Source organism: Centroberyx affinis, unplaced genomic scaffold, assembly GCF_046629955.1.
Source record: "Centroberyx affinis isolate AG114_WGS23_722 - 3 ecotype Tasmania unplaced genomic scaffold, CSIRO-AGI_Caff_v1 ptg001494l_1, whole genome shotgun sequence".
NCBI classification, from domain to species: domain Eukaryota; kingdom Metazoa; phylum Chordata; class Actinopteri; order Beryciformes; family Berycidae; genus Centroberyx; species Centroberyx affinis.
Genome location: NW_027279959.1, coordinates 409,427 through 429,721, shown reverse-complemented (window position 1 = coordinate 429,721; position 20,295 = coordinate 409,427). Strand labels below are relative to the sequence as shown.

The 20,295-nt window shown below is 40.1% G+C and overlaps 3 protein-coding genes across 6 annotated transcripts; all 3 read right to left on the bottom strand.

Annotated features, from left to right (window-relative positions):
- Nucleotides 1–6,296: 6,296 nt before the first annotated feature.
- dynll2a (dynein, light chain, LC8-type 2a) lies at nt 6,297–9,689 on the bottom strand. 2 transcript variants are annotated; one of them, XM_071527131.1, is made up of 3 exons: nt 9,544–9,689; nt 8,833–9,006; nt 6,297–8,378 (listed from the first exon to the last, which is right to left on the bottom strand). In XM_071527131.1, exons 2-3 carry the CDS (start codon nt 8,962–8,964, stop codon nt 8,241–8,243), a joined length of 270 nt encoding a protein of 89 aa, XP_071383232.1. In that variant the 5' UTR covers nt 8,965–9,006; nt 9,544–9,689; the 3' UTR covers nt 6,297–8,240. The 2 variants fall into 2 exon arrangements, with proteins under 2 accessions (XP_071383232.1, XP_071383231.1); XM_071527130.1 differs by having other exon boundaries at nt 8,833–8,972.
- Nucleotides 9,690–10,336: 647 nt separating this feature from the next.
- On the bottom strand, nt 10,337–14,260 carry srsf1a (serine and arginine rich splicing factor 1a). Of its 3 annotated transcripts, XR_011695644.1 has the most exons (5): nt 13,824–14,260; nt 12,980–13,161; nt 12,056–12,228; nt 11,126–11,876; nt 10,337–10,702 (listed from the first exon to the last, which is right to left on the bottom strand). XR_011695644.1 is itself a non-coding variant. In XM_071527128.1 (4 exons), exons 1-4 carry the CDS (start codon nt 14,012–14,014, stop codon nt 11,679–11,681), a joined length of 744 nt encoding a protein of 247 aa, XP_071383229.1. In that variant the 5' UTR covers nt 14,015–14,260; the 3' UTR covers nt 10,337–11,678. The 3 variants fall into 3 exon arrangements, 2 of the variants coding, with proteins under 2 accessions (XP_071383229.1, XP_071383230.1); XM_071527128.1 differs by having other exon boundaries at nt 10,337–11,876; XM_071527129.1 differs by lacking the exon at nt 11,126–11,876.
- A 2,492-nt stretch (nt 14,261–16,752) lies between these two features.
- aldoca (aldolase C, fructose-bisphosphate, a) lies at nt 16,753–18,995 on the bottom strand. The gene is made up of 8 exons (XM_071527121.1): nt 18,884–18,995; nt 18,468–18,679; nt 18,143–18,197; nt 17,878–18,038; nt 17,694–17,777; nt 17,277–17,451; nt 16,974–17,173; nt 16,753–16,842 (listed from the first exon to the last, which is right to left on the bottom strand). The coding sequence occupies exons 1-8, from the start codon at nt 18,993–18,995 to the stop codon at nt 16,753–16,755; spliced, it is 1,089 nt and encodes a 362-aa protein (XP_071383222.1).
- Between the last annotated feature and the right edge of the window lie 1,300 nt (nt 18,996–20,295).

Here is a 20,295-nt window from a genome sequence, read left to right as displayed (position 1 = left end):
TAGTTCCATATGTTCACATAAAAAATACCAGTAGTCCCACAGTGTCAGGCATTTTCAAACTGTTGTTAGCTTGAATTATGAAGGAAAGAAAGAAAGAAAGAAAGAAAGAAAGAAAGAGCTCTATCACATTTAGTAGGAGAAGGTTTCCCTCTTGTGGTCAAACAGCAGAATTGCATATAAGCCATTTCATCAGGGTTGTTAAAATAACTTATTGCGCCGCTTTGTTGAATACTCAATTCTGATTGGCCAATCAGAATACTCTGATTCTGATTGGTTTCTGTTATTTTAAAATAACAGACCTCAGAATATGTTGTAAACATCAGCTCAGAGAAAACAGCTAAAAAAAGAAACGTTTTTTTTCTCCTAATAAACGTGTTTACGTTTGCTTCAATTTCATTTTTCATTTTATTTTTGAGGACATTCTAAAAACATTTCACTGGATTGCAAAGAATGAAAGTAGGCCTAAATTCCTTCCCAAAGAAACATACCTAGTTGCCTTATAATGAATGGAGATCACACTTGTTTGGATCTCAAACCACAAGTGTCCATTGGTTTTACAGGGAAGTTGTCAAGCTAAATAACAGTGTACTTGTTATATTAAGCACATTTCCTCCTCAACATAATTTCCTTGTGCAGTGACAAAACAGCAACACACACCAGGGACAGATGGAGGTCACACTGCCAGGGAAACACTTTTTTTCTGGAATACAAATTTTGGCACAACACTTGCCACACTATTTGACTGTGAAGTGAACTCTGGGAAGTCTTGTGCAAAAACACCACAGCAATGACTGCTTATCACCAAAGAAATCGCCAAAATAAAAAAAATAAATTAAAAAAAACAAGACTCTCACAGAGTACAATTTTAAATATTTTGAATATATTTTCTTTTAAAAAATTGTTCCAATTTTACATTTTGCCAGGAAGTCTTATACTAGTCCATTAATAAACAATAGAAATTAATAAGAATCATACATACAAAATACAAATTAATAAGAATAACAATTTCAAAGAAGAGTTTCAAAGAAAAAATAAATTATCATCCTATCTGAAAACACGTACAGTGCACTTACAGTATACTTTCTCTCCTGTAACCTTATTATGGAAGTCAATGAAAAAGTTGAATGGGAAAAAATAAAAGTTCACCCTCTCTGTTTACTTAAAACGTGGGAAAATTAAAAATCAACCCTTTTGCACAGGGTACTCTGTAGTAGCATGATCAACCAGCAATTGGCTTGATACCTCAGATCCTTTTTTACTTTTTTCTCATTCGTCCAAACAGTACTGTGTACTGCCTCAGTGTGATTTAGAGCCAAGGGGAATTACAGCTGAATTTTGACAGATTTAAATTCAAAAGGACAGATAGAGGACTAGCCAATAATTAATGAAGAGTCTGGCTGTGTTTATGGTTTCAGACATTTAGATGCTCTTACACAGCATGAAGTATTGACAGCATATTAAATATTAGGATTTTACTGAATATAATATCAGTCTGTCCAAATGCTTTAAATTGGGGTTAGCTCTGTAGTTATGTGTGGAAATATCCTCAAATTAAAGTTTACAACCTGCATTTTAACCTCATTGTTCTCCAAAAAAGGAGCATGGAGCTGAAGCAAAACCTTACTGTATGTAGGACCAGGTAACAAATGTACAATATATGCATCTTTAACCTGTTTTTATGTGTCTGTGATTTGTGTGCACCTGCCTGTGTGTATTTTTGTATCTTTTTCAGTGGGATGATACCAATTTGTACCCTAATTCTACAGCCTACAGTGGAGATCAACAGGAAAAATAGCATACAAAGAGAGGACAGTGCAGCCTGATGGGAAAAGAGCATGTTCATTCTCAGTCGTCCTGAAAATACCCTAAAACTGTATTAATGTTCCCCAGCGTTCACGGCAGGCTGATTCATCCTCAGGCTTGTCCTGGAAAAGGACATGATACGCAACCTTCGATGCCCATTTTTTCACTTGACCCACTAACGCCAGATACATAGCAGTCACAGGCGTGAATATCTTTTGTACAAACAGGATGTTCATTGAATTAAATATTCAGAGTTGATTCTTCAGACACTGACACCATGTACTTGTACAGTGATTCAAAAATGCTTCATAGTAGAACACTGCACTCTGTACAGAAGTTTATTTGATTATTGCAAACATGAAATGCTTGATTTTGCTTTTTGTGTTCCAGTTGCTGGTATTAAGATATAAATCTGCCATATTTTTTATAGACATTCATGATGTGTGAGTCTGTCAGTGAGGCATCTGCAGACCATGGACATTCATTACATCAAGGAGATCTACACTCTAAACAAAAATGTTTCTATTTTCTACCAGGAAGGATATTTTTAGCTTGTGCCACAGCAGTAATCTGTTTGGTGCAATTAATTAAGAACCCCTTCATAAAGTTTCTTCAGCGGATCATATTCAAATGGTTTCAAAGATAACCTGTAAGGTGCTAAAAAATAACCTTTTGAGAATATATGACATGTTCAAAATCTGCTGTAATAAAATTAACTTTTTAGAAGTCAGTCAGGGATCTGCATTCAAATGCTTATTACCTGTTTTTACTTTGTACTCATAACAGACAGTATGGTAGATACTTAACACTGTGAGTTGCAGGATTTTAACTCACTCAAAAAGGCGGATACATAGACTGCTTTAACACCATAGGACAGTTATCTTACTCTGTTGGAATTAGAGATCTGGTTGATGACTTTTCTATAACTTCCACAACTAGCTGAAACTCAGCAACACAGAGCAAAAGATCTGCACTACAACATAAGTTTCAGTTTCAGTTTCAGTTTAGTTTATTTGTAGAGCACATTTAAAAACAACTGTAGTTGACCAAAGTGCTGTACAGTGCAAAGATGGCAGACAGTGGGCACACAATGAAAGAAACAAAACATATCAAATACAGTGAATAAGCATTAGCACATACAACCATTTTGTGCCAAACACCTTCCTGGCCTCATTCCTGATTGGCTACAGTTATGCGCATTCAAACTTGTGAGCACATATGTTTTGACTGAGTCACCTGTCCATTTGTCGGTTGTAACTTGCAACGCCACAGTTAAGATATAAACTGAAATTCAGTTATTCAAATTAGTGCAAGAGATTTTTCTGTGTTATGTGTCAATTTGCCTCAGGACATTTCATGAAATATATCTATAATGTCCAGCAAAGGCTTGTCTCTCAGTCCACTCAATTATCTGCTGGGTCTACATTTTAATTTGGTACTGATCATTACAGTGTCAGTGGAAGATGGATGAAGCCAGAGGCAATAAAGGGGAAGCAGACAGGGACAATGTGGAGGAGACTGATGGGCGAGGCGAGGAAAAGAAGAGTCTAAACACCAGTAAAGCTTTTGAGAAAACATAGACAAGTGTATGATGTGCTTCTGTTTTTAATGTGAGTAACACATGTGAGGAGAATGTAAACAAAGTTGCCAGGTTTCTCCAAAGTAAAGATAACTATGACTATTACAGCTGAAATGCCAAATAAATGCGCTTGGTCATTTGATAGTGCTGTTAGTTGCCATGATTAATTTATAGGATTTCTAGTTAAATTTGAACATAAGAAAAAAAGAGATCAAGATCGACAAAAGATCCATACTGGAACTTTAAAAACTATCACACTGCACTGAGGAACATGGTGTTCCAATAAGAAACCATGAGATGCTATATGAACCCACCAATGCTTCTTTAAGCAGAAGTAAAGAACCATTTAGCCCATAAATTACCACTCTTTTTCTAACACTTTAGGGCCTGGCTTTGCTTTCAGTCAGAGATATGGCCCAAAAGCAAGTGTCACAAGCCAGAAACTTCCTGACCCCCCTAATTTCTTCAAGATAAAAGTTTAAATTATCTGATGAAATTTAATTTAAAATGTAGGGCATCAACCAAGACAATTGTCTCCTCGCAGCAAACGGTGCGGGGAGGTAATCTGCTGAATGTGCTTTTCCCCTGAAACATTTATCTGATGTTGGATTATTCTTTCGTCATTCAAACCTGGGAGAGGGATGGATAAATCCTTACTGAATGATGTGTCCCTGTCTGCAGGTTAGGTGTTCACAGTGTTAACAGAAAATCATTGTGTCCATGCAGCCTGGCCTGTACTGAAATACAAAAGTCGAATGTTAACTTCCAAAGACTCAGGTATTGGCTTTTACCTGCATTTACCTCATCAGTGTACCTCATGAAAAGAGTAAGTGTCCCTAATGTTTTGTACATTCAGTGTATATTAACTGTACAACATATTGGGGAAAATCTGCTCTTAATTTCCATGAAATAGACAGGCCAGGAGAAAGCTTTGATCCCTTATTTATTTCACTTATTAAATCCTCCTCATTTAGGAGAAGTAGATGATTGAGAAGAGATTAACAGGCCAACAAAGAATTTTTGAGCCCTGAGACAATAGAGTCATGGGATTTGCAAAAAAAGAGCGTGAGTTTTCTAATACTTAGGCAAAGTGTTCCTATTAACTCCGCAGAGTATCATATAGCAGCCACATTGACCCCAGTCTGTCTCTAGAAATAATTCATTAGTCACTTGTCCTTTAATTTGTCTGCTTTCTCAGCACGACTGGCTCCATTTGTTCTTCTTGCTTCTACAGATTTCCATGTAGAGGCATCACACAATTTCTGTGCAAACTGTTGTACTGCCTTGTGTTAACAAATTAACTCATTACACAAAGTACATTGCATATTCTTGCTGCTTTTCAGCTCTATATGAAAAAGACGCCTGCCACTGCCTGGCTATAGCACAGTATATCTTGAGATTTGGTCATGTGGAAAGCAATGAAATGCTGTTCCATCAAATCCTATCCGGAGATGCTGAAACCCTAATTGGCCTTTATCCAACATGTGCAGTGGACTCCATTTCATCAACCCTGACATGCAATACACTCATGCAATCTCTATGAAACTGGACTCCAACTGCTGTTATTTTTTTATTCCAGTGGTCTGCAGTCATGTGACATCTAGAGCCAAGTGTATGCAGGTTTTCATTCCAACCAAACACAGCACTTGCTGATTTCACTGATTAGTTCCTCCTCTCTAACTGAAGGTGTGCTAATCAGTGAAATCAGCTGATGTAGCCTTTGGTTGGAATGAAAACCCGCATACACAATACATGGCTCTAGATGGCATACGGTTGGACTGGTTTATGCCGCATTCCCGTCAGATCAGAAGAAGCAAAAGAATGGGATGACGTCTCGCTGGAGACTTGGAGATGTGTTTAACTTGTTGGAATGCCTACATCCCAAATAATTTATATTCATGAACTGAAAGTCAACCATAAACAAACAACAGCAGACATTACTCGCTTTTCATAAGTAGAGTTGATTGTATTACTGTGTCTGTAACTGATCATTTTGATTTTTATTATCTTGGGCTGTCAACATTGGTGGATTTGCTGCAGTTTGCCACCTGGGTTGACACAATAACACAGTGGTTCTCAATCCTGGATGTTGAGTATTATCCTACCAGCTAGTTAATTACATTCACCTGGTGTAATCAAGGGCTGAATGAGACCTGGGACACCAGGCGAATGTAATCAACTACCAGGTAAAATAGAAAACCAGCAGGACTATCGTACTCAAGGACCAGGATTGAGAACCACTGCACTAACAACATTTGGGAGATATCGGAGCCCACAAAAAATTCCCACGTCTTACTTGTAATTACCACTAGGAGGCCGCTGTGAACGTTTTTTTTTCCCAGTTGGCAGCTCGTATTTATGATAAATCCGACATGATATGAATGCAGCATAGATCAAAGGTGGGCAGCCATGTGCCACTGCGGACAATGGGTATGCAGGTTTTCAGTGCAACCAAACACTACAGCAGTAGTAGTTACTCCTCTCTGGTTGAAGTTGTCGCACTTGTTGCTGTGGTGTTTTGTTCACTGTGCCACTTCAGCCTCAGTCATGATGTCCACACTCCACAATGCTCTTATTTCTCACATTTCCTATTCAGGATGCACTGCTGGACTCTCACCATCCCCCTCCACAGCTACAACCATACTGTGTGTCATAGTGACTGAATGCTGTATGTTTATTTGTAGAGGGATATTTATATTCTGCAGTCTACATCTTGCAATGTCCATTTGCACTGAATTAGTTTCTGTTGTTCCTGTACCATCCATGTCAGTATCTAAGCCACAAAGAGAAATTCCTGTAAATTTATTGTACTTTGCAAATAAAGTGATTATGAGTACATTAGGTAGGTTACTGGACTCTTATCCATAAGGGACAAACAATGAGAAAATAAAAGACCACAATGTAATAAGTCAACAATGAAGTTTTATTTTATTGAGTTTATAAGATTTTGGTTCTGTAGTAACCTACTGGATAATTCTAATGAAGTGCAATTGTACTCAAGCCAGTTACAGTTGAGAGCAATGACAGGCACACGTTTTGTGCAAATTTAACAGCATCGGAACGGCTCCTACATATACACAGCAAAAATACATGCCAGAGGAAAACAATACTAAATCAGTTTACATTGACAATAGTTAGGAAGACTTTCCTTGAAAACAATGTCAATCCAAGCAAACACTTGAGAAATACACATTTCATCCACTGCTGGAATACAGCAAAGGACAACTGAGTAAACATTCAGTCCTTTATGCACAGCAAGAAATGTGTGGTGTTATCCAACTCCATCTAAATCCCTCCCATCTGCCATTCCAAAGAACATATTTCATCGGCACTCAGACATTGTGCATTGCTATTCCAAACTTATATTAATGTTGACATGAAATCAAATGAAAATCCAAAATCTGTGTGCTAGACAAGGTCTACACCTGCTCAGAGTTGCACATTGCTTTAAGTAGCAAGTCTGAACTCCAAATGCAATGGGTTTGTCTTTCCTGCATGTCTGGCAGTATACTGGCAATGCAAAAATAAAGGTTCAGGGTAATGCATCTAGTATCACAAGCCACGTAAGACAATACAACCATCTGAAACACAGGGGCCTTCAGAGAGTTTAAGCTGTAGGAGGCCTGTGGGGGGCAGATGAATTCGCCAAATCACCCTCCTAAATGCTTGTTCATAGCAATATCTGGGACAACGAACACACACTGGCTCAGTCCAATCTACATTTGTATGACATACTTGATAAAGGTTAAACTTATGCAAATCATTTAGCTCCAAGACAAGCTTTGCCCGTTTAATGTCTGATGACATCCGTTCAAATGAAACTGTGGTATTAGCTTCCAAACATGCGCAAACAGGCTTGTGAGAACTGAAATCTAGGTAGGTGAGTTGTGATATTTTGGTAATGAGTCTGTAGTGTTAATATTTGGGCATTACAGGCTAAGGTGTTTGTATCCAAGCTTTATTTGCTCCACCTATTCACAGTGAAAATTAAGGAGGGGTGGGTTATTTCACTTAAGTGTCATATTCCTGGAAAAGCTTGCACTGGCTTACTTGTGTTGGTTGGTAACTGTGAGGTTTGTGTGTGATGTAATGACAATATCTTGGCTTTCCTAAAAGTGGCCGTGATGAAGGGTCAAAATTCAAATCACGTCACACTATTCAGTCAGTGTGCTAAAAACGACCTGGGGAAATGTCTTTAAACCTAAATTTGTAAAGAAAATATATTAAAGGTTTTGTGAATTGGTAGATTTGTGCTAAGGAACTGAACTCATACTGTCAGGTTATAGTATATTTGAAGTAGTGAACCTTAGTATGGTGTAGCTGTAATCATCCTGCAGGCCAACTGAGGCCTTGAAGGAACTTGTCAGGTGAAAACAGGCAAGATGTGAAGAGAAGGGCTTTAATTTCCCCTTTTTAACCAACTTCTGTTCATCATCACATAATAAATCTGGGTAATGTTGGACAGGTAATCATGTGTTGGTTTCAACTGGTGCACGCAATTTGATTTAACCATCTAAACTGACAGCTGGAGTCTCATTTAACAGGGTCTTCTGAAGGAAAGCAGATGCACCACTACATTCTCTAGCTTTCCTTTATTATACAATCAAGGGCCACGTTTAAATCTTTTACAACCTAGGTTTAAACAGCATTAACAAAAACTACTTCAGTTGCATTCAAATGGCAACTATTGAAAAGTAAACTTACTGTAACATACATATTAAATAGTGTATAGTCCATGCAATTGCGCACGGCCGGTTTGCATCATTATGGTATGTCGTTATTTGTGTATGGGAGACATCAGCCACCAGTGCATTCCCGATACGGTTCAGGGAGAAACTCCACACCTCACAGAAACTTCTCAGCCGGACTTGAAGAGCAAGATGGCCACTTGGCCCAAGTAGAAGTAAATGAAATGCTTTGTCTCGTGGGTAACGTAGCTGCCGAAGTTCCTCCCGACAATGCAGTGCCATGTAGGGTTGTACTTCTTGTCAAACTCCTGAAAAGGTCAAAAGGAGATCAGGTTAGTTGAGATTAACCCAAAATCTAGAACCATGTGGCTTTGGATCCTGCTTCAGCCAAACTAGTTTGTCTCTAGTTTTAGGGTTATACTTCTTGTCAAACTCCTGAAAAGGTCAAAGGAGATCATTTAATTGAGATGAACCCCAAATCTGGAACCATGTGGCTTTGGATCCTGCTTCAGCCAAACTAGTTTGCCTCTAGTTTTAGGATTTCATAATATTAAGACAAGTACAGGCAATACATACATTTTGAATAGGGGGGAGGGGTATCAGTCATTTGTAATTTCAACAGTAAAGGCCTTGGCCACATACACACACCAAGAAAGCCACATGATGAGCCAATTTAGAGCCTGTGTCACTGATGTAAGCCTACAGCTTCGGGCGAAAAGGCTAACTTCGTCCATGCCCGTCCTTTCTCTTTCTCCCTCTCACCTTCTTGATGTAAGCTGCAATGTCCTTCTCTATGTTGTACTTCTCCATGGCCTGGGTGGCACAGTCCACGGCATCCTGCTGCATGTCCTCAGACATGTCCGCGTTTTTGATCACAGCTTTCCTGTCAGTCATGATGTCCGCTGGAAAAGACAGCGTTCACTCAGACGTACTGCACTGAAATCAACACCACACGTGGTGATTTAACGTGCAAACAATGACACTTTCACGCAGACCATCGCGGTAGGCCAACATCAGGGGACATTAATCATACGCAGAAAATTTGGCATTTGGTAAAACTGGTGGCGAGCCAATTTTTCCCCATTAAATCATAAACCTTATTTATTCGCCTCAACTTCTCCCACTAGACGACGACGATGACTTGAGCGTTGCATAGATTGGCTGTGAAACTTGATACAGGTGGAGTTAGATTACTTGGCAAAATCACTTTCCGATATAGGCAGGTTCCTCTACATAAGCACTGTTTCTACACCAAAGTCTCATCAATTTTTACCGTTAATGGCCTATTCGCCGAAATTAGCCTTGTTATTGCCGTCCAACTCCATGCCCCCACAACCCACATGCCTGTTCAGTCGTAGCCTAAATAAATTAAGCCACATTCATTAATAGCTCACCATCAGGGAAGCTGGAATCAAATTGTGGAGACATGCGAGTCAATGTGTCGCCTTTATCAGTACAGGAAATCTGACTCACCTTTTTACTGAGCTGCCTCAACACTTCTCTCAAAAATTGGTGTTTTCACCTTGCCAGTGGGTTGTGTAGGTTTTGATGTTGCTGCGACTAATTTTTTTTTTTAAAGATTTAGACAATAAGTATGTAGGTAGGCTATCTGCTCTGCTCCACCAGCTCCCCCGCCCTCTGCTGCGTGCTGCACCCGTCCATTGGCTGAGCCGCAGCCTCTCGGTGTGTTGTAAGCGTTTTTCTCCAGCTCCTCTCTGCCAGCATCTTATTTCATCCCACAATGCATCATTGACAGTACACCACACTGACTGTGGGCTAAAAGCAAGCAATGAGACCTTGGCTGTAGGTATCACTTGGCTTCACTGGGGTATCATCAGTTACCGTCACAGCTCAGGGAAAAATAAAGAACTAGAAACATCTCCAAGTCAGTGGGACAATATAAACACCAGTGTTGTGTTGCAGTGGTTGTCCATCACTTCTCAACCTGCAGTATGGCTTTTTATCTTACACAGCAAATTAGCATTGATTCATAGTGCATTTGTCATTTGATCCAATTTCTTATATGCATGATTTCCACACATTACCCTAAAAAATGCATACCTTGACAATCATTCCTGTATTGTTTTAGGCAACATATTGGTCTACAAGACTTGATTAGGTAGTGGATGGTACAATGGGGAAATATCTGGTGGCTTTTCAAAATAACTTAAAATGGTTCTTCAGAGGCACATAAACAAATCTTAAGTTTTGGTTACTATATTTCAAATAAACAAAACAAACTAAAATGTACTTTTCAAAAGTGTTTTTATTGAAAATGCTAAGAGAAAAGTAAGATTAAGCAAAAAAGATACAAACTACTCCCAAATGAAACCCCCAACCTCCCCAATTTAATTCCCTCATACCAGGCATCTACGATTCCATCCTTTGATCCAACTTCCTGGTCCTCAGTTTCGTTTTCTTGTAAATAAAGCCATATCATTCAAAAAATTAAGATAGATAGGCTATTGAAAAAGTTGCTCTGGGACTCCATAATTAGTTCTGAATCAACTCATTTGATTCCTGGAAAACGGATCCCGTTCCAAGCATCCATCCTTGCCTATCCCTTCCCTAATCGATCCACTCATCCAGCTCCAAGGATTGGGATCCACTGAGCCACTCCTCCAATCAAAACCTTGAAATACCAGGAAGAAAATCAGAGGCAAACCGTTAGAATAATGTCAGATTTGGGCCTAATCCAATTTTTCATGTTGAGCACTCATGACAAAGATACTGGTCAAGAAAAATGCCAATGAGCACCAAAAACTTATCATTCCCTGAAGTCAAACATTTAACCAGTTAAATTGTTTTTTTTTTTAAACTGGGACGCCTTCCCACCCAAATAGTAATGCAGATTTTGCACGTGACAGTTAAGATGTTACACAACTACACTGATGTCACAATATTGATTTAGGACTGCTCATTCTGGCACAAGACCAGAGTAGCATGTAAAAAAACAAAAAATACATGAAGTACAGCACATAGGGCTTTGTTAAATCATGACATGCAATCGAATGGCAACCAATCAAAACGTCAATTTATGGAATATGAAGCGTACCATAGCCTCTCGACCTGACTCCTCCTCAATTAGATGTCCTATCCTGACCATACAAATGAAATGTGCTCCACAATGGTTTTATTCCAAATCATTCTTTAATCCTTATCTTCAGATGTCTAAAGGAAGACACAAGGGTAAAATACAGTTAAGCATTGGGCCCCCCATCCCAACCGCCCACCCCAGCCATCCCATGAGAGAGAAAAAAAACAAACAAAAAAAACTCAATTTTCATCACTTGCAAAAACATTGAGTGTAACGTATTACAACTCAACCTTTTTGAAGTTCAGCACAGCACAATTTCTAACGTTGCAAAAATTGAGAAGACAGTCAAAAAAAAAGGGGGGGGGGACCAAAACAAAGGACAAAGCAGCTGGAAAGGGTAGGAAAGGTGAAAGGGATACACCTACATACCAAGATCATCCACAAGGACATCGGGACATGAAATGCAAAAATTAAAATCAAGAGTTGACATCTGGGAAAACTCATAAGGGGTAAAAACAGGAGGGTATACAGGGGATTCATCAAAAGGGCAAAACATCGGTGGTAGAAAGATTTAGGAACGGGAGCGAGAGCGGCTATGACGAGGCGAGTAGCGGGGCGATCCTCTGCCACGGGCGCGGGAATTGCTGCGGCTGCGGCTGGCGCTGCGACTTCGGCTCCTGCTCCGGCTGCCACGGCTACGGGAGCGTGATCTTCCATAACTCGGGCTGCGGGGACCATCTACTTTCACACGAATGTATGCAGTCTCTCCCTGGCAGACACAAGAGAACTTGACATTGAAAAGACAACACCCCTTTCCCTGGATTAGTGAAAGTGAAAACACCAGAGTTGGAAGGTGAGGGCCAGGAATGCTGCAAACAGTCAAGTACTCACCTTGAAACAGGAAAGAGAAACACTATCCATGTCAATGAATCAAATCAGTAAACATACCTCATGTGAGCGGAATTTGGTGTTGTCCAGCTTTCGAACGGCATAGGTCATGTCTTCTTTGCGCACAAATTCTACAACTCCGGTTCCATCTCTGAAAACGTCAGCGTAACACACATCGCCGGCTTCACGCATATGGTCCTTCAGGTCCTGCCAGCTGCCACTTTGGGGGAGCCCTTTAAAAACAAAACAAAAACTAAATCAACTGATGCATGGTTCACTTAACTCACAGGCAAACCTTTTCAACAGCTGCTAGGGCTGCACAATTTAACAGTTTCCATAACTACAGAAATTAAAACAATTTACCAAAAAACACGCTCAACCCTCACTTGAATCTTTCAATTATTTATGTGGGCGAGGAATCCTCAAAAAATGTGTAACAAATAAGAATCCAGGACAGCACTCCAATTAATTTAGATTTATTGCCACCGACTGCAGAATTTAGCAATAACAACATTTTATTTCATCTCATCTTAGTGGGAAAGCCTGCTGTAGTTGAAAATAATCAATCAGGGAGATGATTTAGTTAATGGTTAAAGTTAAGGGACTAATTTAATAATCACTGCGTCTAGAAAACCTGGTATTTTCATTTTAGCCATAAATGTGCAGCCCACACATTTGCCCAAAGTAAATGTGATGCTTGATACTAATAATAGCCCAATACTACAGCTTCTCAGGATGCACAATGAGGCTTAAGTCACCTATTTGACCCATTTCATTGCCTTAAATGGAAAGCATAAATAAATGAATGAATCTCAAAGTGGAGTTCTTCCAGGAGCGAGCATGTGTAAAATCTGTAATTTCAGTGAGAAAATATCTTCAAACTATGCTTCCATTTTCGTTTCCCTGCCAATAGTAAAGACATTCTCATCATATCAGTAAAACAACTTTTCAGATAGGGGTCTTGTTGTATGGGAGCCTGCTTACCCGAGACAATGACCCTGTACTCGGAGCGTCTGGATGGAGGCCCATATCTGCCCCTTGGAGCTCCAATCCCCCCGCCGAAACCGCCTCTGCCTGAACCCCTGCCGCTCCGGGGAAACTCCACACGCAGTCTGTAGCCGTCGTAGTCATATCCATCACGTCCGTAAACTGCATCATCTGCGTCCCTGGTGATACAGATCAAATTTCACCGTTAACACATGGACATACTAAATGGCTAGCGAGGCTTAAAATACATCTTCAGAAGAGATTCCCACATGAACAAAACACTTGAAATCGGCTGCACACTTTGTGGACAGCGTCAGCCATGTTAGCAGCTAGCGTTATCTGGTTAACGTGTGCTAATCCGTCTTGCACACATGCACGCATAAACACAACTGAAGAGTATTTTGGCCTGCAGTTTTAATATGGTAACATATCAATATTATTTACTGTGCAAATGCTTTGAAATTGTTGCAAAAGCACATACTGAGGCCAAATGTTGCATTGTCCCTCCATCTAGCGTATGCACATCCTGATATATCTGCAAGTCAATAACAAAGCAAAGTGGCTTTCCGCGTTGCATGGATATAAAGACGCAAACGAAAGCCTAAACAGCATGCATTTTTAAAAAGCACAACTGTAACGATAGCGCTATATTAGCATAGCGTAAAATACAGTCAACACCGAAACAACACACCACGTTTTTGTTAGAGATGAGAACGAGGTCTGCGGGGTCCAGGGAATAGTCTGGGCCCGCCAGTAATGTTAGCACACGAGTTAGTTAGCCACACAATATGGCTTTCTCTGGCCTAAGTACAAGTCTAGCTAGCTAGCGATAGCTCATTACCTTGGGTCTTCAAATTCAATAAAGGCGAAAGGAGGTCCCCCTCTCCGGTTTTTCAGATCGATATCTCGAATTGCTCCATATTTGTAGAATACATCTTCAACGTCTTTGGTGCGAATATCGGGAGGAAGATTTCCCACATAAATTCGGCAATCGTTGTTCCCTGCAGGGCCACGCACAACACCCCCCGACATCCTAGCTAGACGGCTAGCTGGCTACAAGCTAACTTAAGCTAACGTTTGTTGTTTGGCTAGGCGAGTTAGCAAGATTCTAGACCGTTAAGCCAAGACGTTTACCAAACAGCTCGCAATATGGGAACGGAAACGCGAAAATAATAACACAGAAATACAACGTTTTTTACTCCTAGCATGCAGGTTAACCACTGGGTAGACAGTATCCGCGACGCTGCTCTGTACTCCCGTTTTCTTCAGGAACCGCGCTTCTTTACCAAGGCATTCATGAATCCCGGAAACGTGCACAGTTGCAGCTGAAATATTCGCCGCATCCGCCAAACAAAGTAGTCCGCTAATTGAACAGGTGAATTGATACTCCAACAATCAAGCATTCGTCCCACAGTTACAATGTAATATGTAAGGGATGATGCAATGGTAAATTACAAAATAAGTGGGCAAACTATGACCTCCAGTCAGTGATCATCATAAGGATAAAACCACCAATATATACAAAATATTTCCAGAAAAGGATTAATTTCTCTCTCTCTCTCTCTCTCTCTCTCTCTCTCTCTCTCTCTCTCTCTCTCTCTCTCTCTCTCTCTCTCTCTCTCTCTCTCTCTCTCTCTCTCTCTCTCTCTCTCTCTCTCTCTCTCTCTCTCTCTCTCTCTCTCTCTCTTTAACACCTTATGATCATGTGACTTTAATCACTTTGATACTTCTTATATGTTGTATACTCTGAATTTATATCATAAACATTTATGTCAGGCTAAAAATGGAGAAACTTTATTCCACAGATTTAAAAAAAGTGGGATTACTGAGTTTAGTTAGGGTTTAGCAGGGTTGTAACCCTCCACTACAACCCTGCTAAACAAACAAACCAACAAATAAAATAAATAACTTGTCATGTCTCTCCAGTTAAAGGGGTTCAAACTGGTTTTGGATCATTGTATATAAAATGTCATCTAATATTTGATATTATCAATATTCTTGCTTCTAATTTGGTTTGATAACATCTTGAGGATTTCACTAATGTCTTATTTGGGCAAATACTCAGGAGTGATGGTGTTAGATTATATTTTAGAATCTAGATAACAAGTAATCACCTCTAACAAACGACAGACCATTGAGTTATTTAATCTGGGGGAGGTAAAGAAGAGAAACCAAAAGGTAGGGACAAAGAAAAGTCCAGTTTGCTGTGCGTAAAATGCCCCTTTAACTACAGACTATGAAAGTAAATGATATTCTCATCAGCCTGTGTAAGAGTGTATAAAGCAGGGAGAAGGGAACTTTCACAAATGGGTGTCTGTATAAAAGTATGGGTCCTGGATGTGAAAGTGTTTTGGATACATCGTGTTCACCTCTGAAACTCTTTGATATAGGAATTATAATTATCAATGTAAAAGTCTGTATGAAGATCTATCTACAGTCTTGGACTTCAACTGAGAGAACTACCACCTATTTTATTACAGTGCAGTCTTTGTACATGATGTCAATATAGAAGCAATACTGGATTTTGCTATTGAGTCTAACAAAATTCACAAGGATGAAACACAACAAACATCATCCCAAAGGTGTCCTCGGATATTTAAAATAATAATCTGAGAATTGATTGCTGTAGAGATTTGATCCCTGTTAACTTCATGTAGCCTGTTAGATGACTATAAGACACAAGTGCATAGTGTTTTTTATATAGAGGGCTAAGGAAGGAAAGTTCAACCATTGGTGGGCAATGGGCCAAAAATTGTAATGGATGTTGATAATTTAGAATTGTAAAATGTAAAGCTCCCAAACAGCTTCCAAGTCTTTTGTCATCAAGATGTCTAATATGCTCTTGTAAGTGACTGATATAATCATCAAATATAATTAAATTGCATTAAAACAAGCCAAATACAGACTAGTGTACTGTATCACTCTCTGAATTCTTTGGGAGGCCAACAAAAAAAAAAAAATCTAAATTTTGCCCCCTTATCTTATCTCTTGGATAGGGTATACTACAAGATAAAATATAGACCTACAATATTAGGACTGTACAATAATGTAACCTTATATTTGACAATATTGTAACATAATGCAAAACGACCACATTAGATTGTAACTGAACACTCTTTATTGTTTGAATATTTATATAGGAACTACTTTCATCAGATGCACAGCCAATCAGGTAGAACTGATAAATTCAGCCAGCATGGAGAATCATCTAAGTTATAATAGAATGCAAGCTAAACACACAAACACACACACATGCATACACACACACAGAATCTTTACACAACTTGAAGATACTTCCACATAATAGGCGGGGAATTGCATCACTTAGATATTTAGCAGTTTTCACTATTTAATTAATTAACTGTACTGTGATCCAAACTAATATTGTTGCTGTTTTGCAGCCAAAGTCTCATTTCTTTACAGCACATGGCAGGGTAATGTTTCTTGAAATTAAAGAATAAATGCCAGATTGTATAGAGCTTTAGTGATGACAGTGTCACAAGAGCATGCATCCATAACAACATCTTCCATTCAATACATGCATTAAAAATACCCAAGGCCATATTCTGATTGTCCTTATATGTCAAGGCAAGAAAACACGCTGTCAACTGTTTTCATGTAACACGATGGAGAGTGTTTGCCACTGTCAGCTAAATATTTTGAAATAACCTAAGTATCTATGCTACAATTCTTCTGTAATGTGTCGTGTTATGGTAAAGGCAGAAGACGATGCTATGTTGTTTAGCTGAAACGTGGGCGTCACATACTGTTCAGTATGCGTGACTGGAACCATAGAGGCGCTGGCCACCCTCGCCATTATCACCGCCGGTATACTTCCCCAGACAGGCCAGGCTATTCACCTATGGGCAGAATAGAGAATGAGTAAGCAAACAAACAAATGCAAAACAGTAAACAAACAGTGTTAGGCGCTGATTCAATTCATGCTTGTTAAGTAAAAGATCCCATTATGTGATTCATCCACAGAACGTGCCTCTGCTCTCTTGATAAACTGCTCAGTGGCGCCGTTCTCGTTCTCTTTGTGTCCTCGCCAGGTCCTGAGAGCGGAGGCCTGCAGGGCTCGGCCGTAGGAGAACGTCAGGACCCAGGGTTTGACCAGAGGGCAGTTATTGATGGCATTCAGGTGGACAGAGGCCTCCTCTTCGGTCTGCCCACCCGAGAGAAACGCCACTCCTGCGGGAAACAGAGAACATAATTTCCTCTCCTTCTGATTATGGTTATCTCGTGGATTTCTGTGTTCAATTTTCCCTTAGACCCCGAGAGCCTTGCAATTTACCTGTAACCGCTGGGGGAACAGTGCGGCGCAAGGCAGTGACAGTTGCCATGGCAACCTCCTCTGGGCTGAACTTGTTGGGGCAGCTGTGTCCAGGAGTGACCATGTTGGGCTTGAGCAGAGTGCCTTCCAGGTACACATGGTGGTCCGACATGGCCTTGTACACTGCAGCAAGGACCTGCAATCCACATATTTTTTTTTCCATTAAGACATGGCAGCAGAATGTTCCTTCTGGCAAATTCTCTCTCTCTCCCTCTGGCCATCTTTTTTTGTCTGCCTGTCTCTCTCTTTCTCATTCTCTTTATCTCTGTCTTTGGGATTCTTTGAAAAATGACAGTGTAGTGATTAACTTATCTACATGAGACGTGGGCAGTAATGCGTCACACACCCATGGACACATTGAAGGAAAAAGCCACCCACCTTCTCAGTGACGTACTGGCAACGTTTCAGATCATGATCTCCATCAGGCAGAATCTCTGGCTCTATGATGGGCACTATGCCATGCTGCACGGCAGAGGAAGGAAACATCAACAGAATGAAGCTAATGTGTCACATCACACAGATTTTACACGTGTTATTATGTAATATTATAGTGAGTCTTAACCTGCTGGCAGATACTGGAGTAACGTGCCAGAACATTTGCATTTTCTGTAATGGCCAGTTTAGATGGGTTGTTGTCACTGATCTTGAGCACACAGCGCCACTTTGCAAAGATGGCTCCGTCCTTTTTATACTGCGCACAGCGCTCCGACAGGCCATCCAGACCTATGGAGCAGGATAAAAAAGATCGATGAAGCATCTTGCAGTGTGTTTTCCTATGGGAGATATCATCAGATAACTGAGGAAAACCAAAGTGTTTTTTGCCCCACCCTGTGTGGTGGTTTCTCCACAAGTCCCTGCCAGGGGGACAACACCCTTGTCGACCTGAGGAATAAGGGATAGAGTAATAACAACCACGGTTAAGTTCTCACATACAACTACTAATAATCGGTTCAAAGTGGGTTGCCAGGTATGTAATACTGATAATATTATATATTATATATCAATTATATATTGATCAGGAAAAAAGTTAATATATCCCCTAACAACGTTTTTCTTGCCCAGCACTCTAATTGAGGAGTCATTGCTCTTTTATTATAAGGGTTAACACAATGCAGTATTCCACATGTGTAAACTGGCACTAAACTGTCACACCTTGATGCCAACCAGGATGCCCCTGTCCTTGATCATTTTGACAAAGGGTACGCCGTTATCAGAGTGCTGGTACAGCGTCTCATGGAAGAAGATGACCCCTCCAATACAGCTGTTGATGCGATCGTCTGCGCTGAAGAGAATCTGCCGATACTGTCTGCGGTTCTCCTCGGTGTTCTCCACTCCCACCTGGGCCAGCCGCTTAGCCATGCTGCCTGTTACAGTGCAACACAGATCCAAGATGTTAATATCAGTACTTTGAACTGTCTAGACTGCTCTTTGTCAGTGCCACAAAGCACGTTTTTATTTTCATGCACATTGACTATTATTGTTTCAGTGCAGAAGTTACATCATATATGGTCCCCCCATGAAAATATGTCATTATTTAGTATAAAGAATGTGCAGAGCCCTTTACAGACCCACAGACTCGTCCGCAGCCAGGATGCCCTTCCCTGGGGAAACAATGCGTAGAGCGGTGTCGTGCAGGTCCTTCTTCTGCACCGCTGACAGCGTTGGGAACTGGTGCGTCATCCTGAGAGACTGTCTTACAACCTTTGGTAGAGGATGTGATTTGATGACTGCATTATTTGCTCATTTACAACTCCAAACAAAGCTATTTACCCCTCATCAAGTCAGTTCTAATACAAAATGTGATCAGTTTTATCCATATTAAAAGCATGTCTCTCCCACTCTCTCTCAAAGCGAGTAGAGTTAGTTCAGGGTGTAATGGTGATAGTGACAATGGAGTGGTCCTTATCGCTATATTGTCAACTGGGATTACGCTGAGTGCTGACACTGCTGAACTATCTGCTTCTATAGGTGCAGTCCCAAAAAACATGGGGCCAGCCAGTTATATTGGCCCCATGCAGGTCTTTGGGTATGCAAAGCAATCGTAAAGCTTTGAAAATGAACTAGGAAAGACTGATTACTTTTACTGTGAGACTGCAGGTCATACAGATGAAACCATTCATAATTAACCAAATACTAAAAGTTCTAATAGTGCAACACTAGCACAACTAAAAGTCCCGACCAAAATTTCCCATAAATTAAACAAACTTTTTTTTTTAATGGTGACTTTATGTAAATGATAAAGAGTAAACTTAATGCAGGCTTTTCTTTTTACATTATATAAGCTTGGATATAAGGTATTTGCTGTAACAGTTACATTAGATAAAATATAAAGTTTCAAAAGTCACTTCAGGTGATTTATTTTCCTAATATTTGTGCAAAATCCTCCTAATTGTCCTAATCGTTCCCGCTGCAATTCTGTTCACAGCAACTTGCTAAAATCTTAAGTCACTTCAGGGAATACATTTCAGATATTGATGACAAACTGCAGTTAACAGCTTGATACAATGATATAGATTTACCCACCTATGCCAGAGATACAGTCTTACATTGTTAAAAACGGTTCCAGCGAGCCTACACAAAGAAATGAGCAGCAAAAATCTTACCAGACAGAAAGTGAAATCAAATGTGTCTTGTCCACTGATGTGATGAACACTGACGGAGGCTCTGTGTCAGTCCTAGTTTGTATCCAGCCCAAATATGTCACACCTCATAAGCAACACCCCTAGGCGGGGCTTATACGCCCACATTTATGTAGGTGATTAAATCATTTGTCACCTTTGTCCTATATAAATTAGGAAAATTATGATGAATCATTCAGACATATATAGGTAAAGAAAAGTTTTGTGATTCAGCTGCTTGTTTTTCATGGTGATATTGCCACTTCCTCAGTCATTTTACAATTACAAACTCCAGAACAAACGTGTGCCTTTAAACTTACAGTGGATGAAAATGAGTCCGATTGGATGGCCATATCCACTAA

What these genes read in the sequence shown, in the direction of transcription:
- dynll2a (XM_071527131.1), bottom strand. Translation starts at nt 8,964, where the DNA reads ATGACTGACAGGAAAGCTGTGATCAAAAACGCGGACATGTCTGAGGAC. An exon ending in TTGCAGCTTACATCAAGAAG is followed by an intron (nt 8,379 to 8,832) that starts GTGAGAGGGAGA and finishes TGACCTTTTCAG; the next exon opens with GAGTTTGACAAGAAGTACAA.
- srsf1a (XM_071527128.1), bottom strand. Translation starts at nt 14,014, where the DNA reads ATGTCGGGGGGTGTTGTGCGTGGCCCTGCAGGGAACAACGATTGCCGA. An exon ending in GTACAGGGTCATTGTCTCGG is followed by an intron (nt 12,229 to 12,979) that starts GTAAGCAGGCTC and finishes TTGTTTTTAAAG; the next exon opens with GGCTCCCCCAAAGTGGCAGC. An exon ending in CCAAATTCCGCTCACATGAG is followed by an intron (nt 11,877 to 12,055) that starts GTATGTTTACTG and finishes TGTGTCTGCCAG; the next exon opens with GGAGAGACTGCATACATTCG.
- aldoca (XM_071527121.1), bottom strand. Translation starts at nt 18,995, where the DNA reads ATGACGCACCAGTTCCCAACGCTGTCAGCGGTGCAGAAGAAGGACCTG. An exon ending in GGCTGCGGACGAGTCTGTGG is followed by an intron (nt 18,680 to 18,883) that starts GTCTGTAAAGGG and finishes GCACTGTAACAG; the next exon opens with GCAGCATGGCTAAGCGGCTG. An exon ending in GCATCCTGGTTGGCATCAAG is followed by an intron (nt 18,198 to 18,467) that starts GTGTGACAGTTT and finishes CTTATTCCTCAG; the next exon opens with GTCGACAAGGGTGTTGTCCC.